This window comes from Corylus avellana, chromosome ca4 (genome assembly GCF_901000735.1).
Source record: "Corylus avellana chromosome ca4, CavTom2PMs-1.0".
NCBI lineage: Eukaryota > Viridiplantae > Streptophyta > Magnoliopsida > Fagales > Betulaceae > Corylus > Corylus avellana.
The window spans coordinates 6757216-6762490 of NC_081544.1; the positions used below are offsets into that span (position 1 = coordinate 6757216).

At 38.9% G+C, this 5275-nt stretch overlaps 1 protein-coding gene across 1 annotated transcript; it reads left to right on the forward strand.

The window, feature by feature from the left end:
- Window positions 1-2537: 2537 nt before the first annotated feature.
- LOC132177958 (uncharacterized) lies at window positions 2538-3816 on the forward strand. The gene is made up of 3 exons (XM_059590430.1): window positions 2538-2621; window positions 2723-2956; window positions 3154-3816. Exons 1-3 carry the CDS (start codon window positions 2538-2540, stop codon window positions 3814-3816), a joined length of 981 nt encoding a protein of 326 aa, XP_059446413.1.
- The last annotated feature ends 1459 nt before the right edge of the window (window positions 3817-5275 follow it).

The following is a 5275-nucleotide window of genomic DNA, read 5'->3' on the forward strand; positions in this document are numbered from 1 at the left end:
ACGACCACTGATCTTCGTCAAGCCACCCAGTGAGTGTAAATCGCGATTCCACCCAGATTTAAATTGCGATTCGACCCAAATAAACGAACTCCAACCCTAAATCGCGATTCCACCCAACCCTAAATCGCGATTCCACCCAGTGCCTGTCTCGTGTAGTTGCGTTGGAAGATTTGCCCATGAGCCGTCTTCTTCGTCACTGCCATCTTTTCCAGGTATAGTCCCTTTTGTCAAATGATTTTGGTTGTTTTATTTATAGGTATGCCGAGTCGTCAACCATTGTGGTCCCCTTTTTCCGTATGCCAAGTTTCACATTGTGGTCCCCTTTATTGTCGAATGTTGTCTATTTCTGGGTTGTCTATTTGTGGGTCATATGGTTTTATTGTCAAAAGTCTGTCAAATAAAAAACGATTTGTGTACTGGTGGGTTGAATAAAGCGGGTGTCCACTTTCTTTGGTCAAATTGATGCTAGCAAAATGTTGGGAATTTTTTCATTTTTTAATTGGCTATTGTCGGTTGAAGAAACTTGACTGTCTGTTAGGGTTTGCTTTAGCAAAAAAGTCACTGCATTTTTAGGGTTTAGCAATAATTAAGTCCATACTTAGAGTTAAATTCTCACTGTTTGATTGCTGTTGTTCACTGCAAAAAGTCACTGCATATTTAGGGTTTAGCAATAATTAAGTCCATACTTAGAGTTAAATTCTCACTGTTTGATTGCTGTTGTTCACTGCAAAAAGTCACTGCATATTTAGGGTTTAGCAATAATTAAGTCCATACTTAGAGTTAAATTCTCACTGTTTGATTGCTGTTGTTCATTGCAAAAAGTCACTGCATATTTAGGGTTTAGCAATAATTAAGTCCATACTTAGAGTTAAATTCTCACTGTTTGATTGCTGTTGTTCACTGCAAAAAGGCACTGCATATTTAGGGTTTAGCAATAATTTAAGTCCGTACTTAGAGTTAAATTCTCACTGTTTGATTGCTGTTGTTCACTGTAAAAAGTCACTGCATATTTAGGGTTTAGCAATAATTAAGTCCATACTTAGAGTTAAATTCTCACTGTTTGATTGCTGATGTTCACTGCAAAAAGGCACTGCATATTTAGGGTTTAGCAATAATTAAGTCCATACCTAGAATATTCTGGATGCTTTAGCCAAAAGTCACTGCATACTTATGGTTTAGCAATAATAGTATGCATACTTAATGGTTTATTTCTCACTGTTTGATTGCTTTTTAGGGTTTAGGGTTTGTTTGTTTAATGCTTTTTTGGAATATTCTGCATGCTTTAGCTAAAGCTCACTGCATACTTATGGTTAGCAATAATAGTACGTATACTTAATGGTTTATTTCTCACTGTTTGATTGATGTTTAGGGTTTAGGGTTTGTTTGTTTAATGCTTTGTTGGAATATTCTACATGCTTTAGCCAAAGCTCACTGCATACTTAGGGTCACTCAATGGTGTATTTTGTTGCTTCCTTTTTTGTGTTTTGTAAATATATGTTGCATTTTGTTTAATGCTCTTTACATCCTGTCTCAATGTGGCAGGCCGCATAATGGCTAGTGACATATTGCTGTTTGAGGTCCATTACAATGGTTATTTCAATAGGGCAAATAGGTGTACGTATGTGGGTGGGTTTGTTCATAATCATTCGGTTCATGATGTACATAAGATGTCTTTCTCGGATATTGAGGAAATATGTAAGGATTATGAGTATAGGTTTGGTGACCTCATTCACTACAAGATACTTAATACGTCTTTAATGAATGATTAAGGCTGATATCATCTGATCTTGATGTAAATGAAATGGTTTCACACTATTTAGGGCATGGCCTAGCTGAGTTGTATTTGGTTTCGTTTGATGCTGTTAATGTAGATGCGGTAGATGACAATGCAGAAGAGGATGAAGAATATGAGAGGACTGTTGTATATAAGAAGGATGCTTTCTGGGATGAGGTTCTTAGTGTAGATACTGATGCTGAGTCATCAGATGGGGATGAGCATGTAAAGTCAGAAAGGGTGGGGGGTTCGGGTGTTGTTGATGATGAAGCAGGGTTTAGGGGTGAGGAAGATGGGGGTGAGGAAGCTAGGGGTGGACATGTGGAAGAAATAGGGGGGGAAGATGATGAAGATGATAGTGAAGATCTTTGTCCGAGTGACATACTTAGGTCGCCCGCTCCTAGTGCTAGTGACAATGAAGAAACATCAAGTCGTCGTGATGTCACCAAAAGAATTCCATTTACCAAAGAAGAAATGCAAAATCCAGTGTTGCAAATAGGTCATGTGTTTGGTGATGCGGTGCAGTTTAGAAAAGCGGTGAAGCAAGCAAATATTTTGAAGGGGAAGGATTTAAAGTTCCCAAAGAAATGAAACCAAGAAGGTTATAGCTCGTTGCAAAGACAAGAAATGTAAGTACAGGGTTTATGGGAAGAAGTTAAGGGATGAGTCCACATTTCTCTTGGTGTCAATGTATCCAAGACACTCATGCACTAGAAGATACAAGAATCACATGATTAATTCAGCTTGGATAGCTGAATAGTGCATGGACTCATTCAGAAACCAGCCAAACCTGCCTATAGACGTTTTAAAGAAACAGGTCAAAGCTAAGTGGAATGTAGATGCCCATGTTAGCTCATTATATAGGCCAAGGAAGAAGGGGCAACAAAAAATTTATGGGAAGTTGGATGAGCAATACCATCAGTTATGAGACTACTGTGCAATGGTTAGGAAGACAATGTGGGCAGTTGTTTAATTCTTATGGTTGAGAGACCAATGCCCGAGGTCCCATGTAGGTTTCAGAGGTTATATGTATCGTTCGCAGCAATGAAGACAGGTTTCTTACAAGGGTGTAGACCTGTGATAGGTGTAGATGCATGCTTCTCAAAGGGTAGGTACAAAGGCCAGTTAATGACTGCTGTTGGGAGGGATGCCAACAATAGTATGTATCCACTGTCCATTGTGGTTGTAGAAGCAGAGACCAAGGACAGCTGGACTTAGTTCTTGGAGGCACTTATATTTGATCTTGGCCCAACACCAGCACAAGGGTGGACTTTTATATTTGATCGACAAAAGGTAAGCATACTTGTGTGCATAATGTCTAACATTTAACTTACTTGTATGAATAATGTCTGACCTATTTTATCTTACCATATGTGCAGGGCCTAGTACCAAGCCTTGAACAAGTTTGTCCCACAGCTGAGCATCGTACATGTGTGAGACACCTGTATGCCAATTTCAGAAGTGCCGGTCACAAGGGGCTATTGCTAAAGGACTTGCTTTGGACTGCTGCATCATCTTATACCCAGACAGATTTCCATTATGCGATGGAAGAGATGAAGAAAGTAAGTGAGCCTGCTTATGATTACTTGGCAAAGAATGATCCCAGTACTTGGTGTAGGGGATGCTTCAACACCATGGCCAAGTCTGACCTGGTACACAACAATTGTGTTGAGTGTTTCAACTCATGGATCCTGAAGTACCGTCAATTGACAATAATGTCAATGTTGGAAGGGATTAGGAATAAATTAATGAGGAGGTATGTAAGGAAAAGGGAGTTGATTGCTGCAATGGAGGATGGTAGTTTAGGGCCAAAAATAATGGCCAAGTTGGAGAAGGAAGAGGATGGTGCCAGTCATTGTTGGTGCACATATGCCGGCGAAGGCATTTTTAAGGTCGAATGTGAGGGCAAACGAGTTGCAGTCAGTGTGGAGGGCAGAACATGTGGGTGTAGGAAATGGGACGTCACTGGGATACCATGCAGTCATGCCATATCAGCCATCTTATACCATGGTGGCAACCCAATAGATTATCTCAGTGACTAATATAGTAAAGACAAGTACCTGAAGACATATCAACCCATCATCTATCCCGTGCCCAGTGAAGAGCAATAGCCTAGGAGCAATCAACCGATTATCGAACCACCAAAGGCAAGGATAGCTTCTGGGAGACCTAGGAAGGTAAGAGTGAGAGGGACTGAGGAGCTAAAAAATCCAAACGCCATCAGGAGGGGGGAACCAAAAATCAGTGTGGGCACTGTAAGAAATGGGGTCACAACAAGAGAACATGCATTACAAGGCTGAGGCAAGATGATAGAAGAGAACAAGTACGAGAGTACTACAGATCCACTGCTAGAAGAGAACATACCCTCCTGTTATGGTCTTTGTGAAATTGTCTTACTAATGGTTATTTCATAATTTTAGTTGTTCATGGGCAATCATTTTTTATGTTATTTTGTAGTTGGATGAGCTATCTAATGCCGCATCAGGAAGTGGAAGCAAAAGACAAAGGGGAGGTACATCAACCAGTATTGGAACAAAAAGGCAAAGAAAAGGTCAAACAACCGATGTTGGTACTAGCCATGATGAAAGTCTTGTTTGTTTATTGTAAGTTCAGATTTTAATTTGATAGTAAAAACAAAATGTGACATACTCTTTTTATAAAAATATGTAGGTTGTTCATACTACTCCCCAACCAAGTGCACAACCAACTGCTCCAACTCAACTTCGCACATCCTAAAGACGAGCCCTACCTGAGCGTCGTAATAGCCAATCCAATGCCAGGCTTGAAGTATTTATTGTATGTGCTGTTTGTGAAATTATTGAAGCTGTTGTTGTGTCTCATTTTGGACTGTGAATTCATTATTGAAGTATTTAGTGTATGTGCTGTTTGTCAAATTATTGAAGTTGTTGTTGTGTCTCATTTTGGATTGTGAATGTAAGGCTTGAAGTGTTTAGTGTATGTGCTGTTTGTGAAATTATTGAAGCTGTTGTTGTGTCTCATTTTGGATTGTGAATGTAAGGCTTGAAGTATTTAGTGTATGTGCTGTTTGTGAAATTATTGAAGTTGTTGTTGTGTCTCATTTTGGATTGTGAATTCATTATTGAAGTATTTAGTGTATGTGTTGTTTGTGAAATTATTGAAGCTGTTGTTGTGTCTCATTTTGGATTGTGAATTCATTATTGAAGTATTTAGTGTATGTGCTGTTTGTGAAATTATTGAAGCTGTTGTTGTGTCTCATTTTGGATTGTGAATGTAAGGCTTGAAGTATTTAGTGTATGTGCTGTTTGTGAAATTATTGAAGTTGTTATTGTGTCTCATTTTGGATTGTGAATTCATTATTGAAGTATTTAGTGTATGTGCTGTTTGTGAAATTATTGAAGCTGTTGTTGTGTCTCATTTTGGATTGTGAATGTAAGGCTTGAAGTATTTAGTGTATGTGCTGTTTGTGAAATTATTGAAGCTGTTGTTGTGTCTCATTTTGTACTGATAACAAAAATGTGC

Coding starts and splice junctions, on each gene's coding strand:
- LOC132177958 (XM_059590430.1), top strand. CDS start 2,538: ATGGACTCATTCAGAAACCAGCCAAACCTGCCTATAGACGTTTTAAAG. Junction 2,622..2,722: donor AGTGGAATGTAGATGCCCAT/GTTAGCTCATTA, acceptor TGCAATGGTTAG/GAAGACAATGTGGGCAGTTG. Junction 2,957..3,153: donor TGTATCCACTGTCCATTGTG/GTTGTAGAAGCA, acceptor CCATATGTGCAG/GGCCTAGTACCAAGCCTTGA.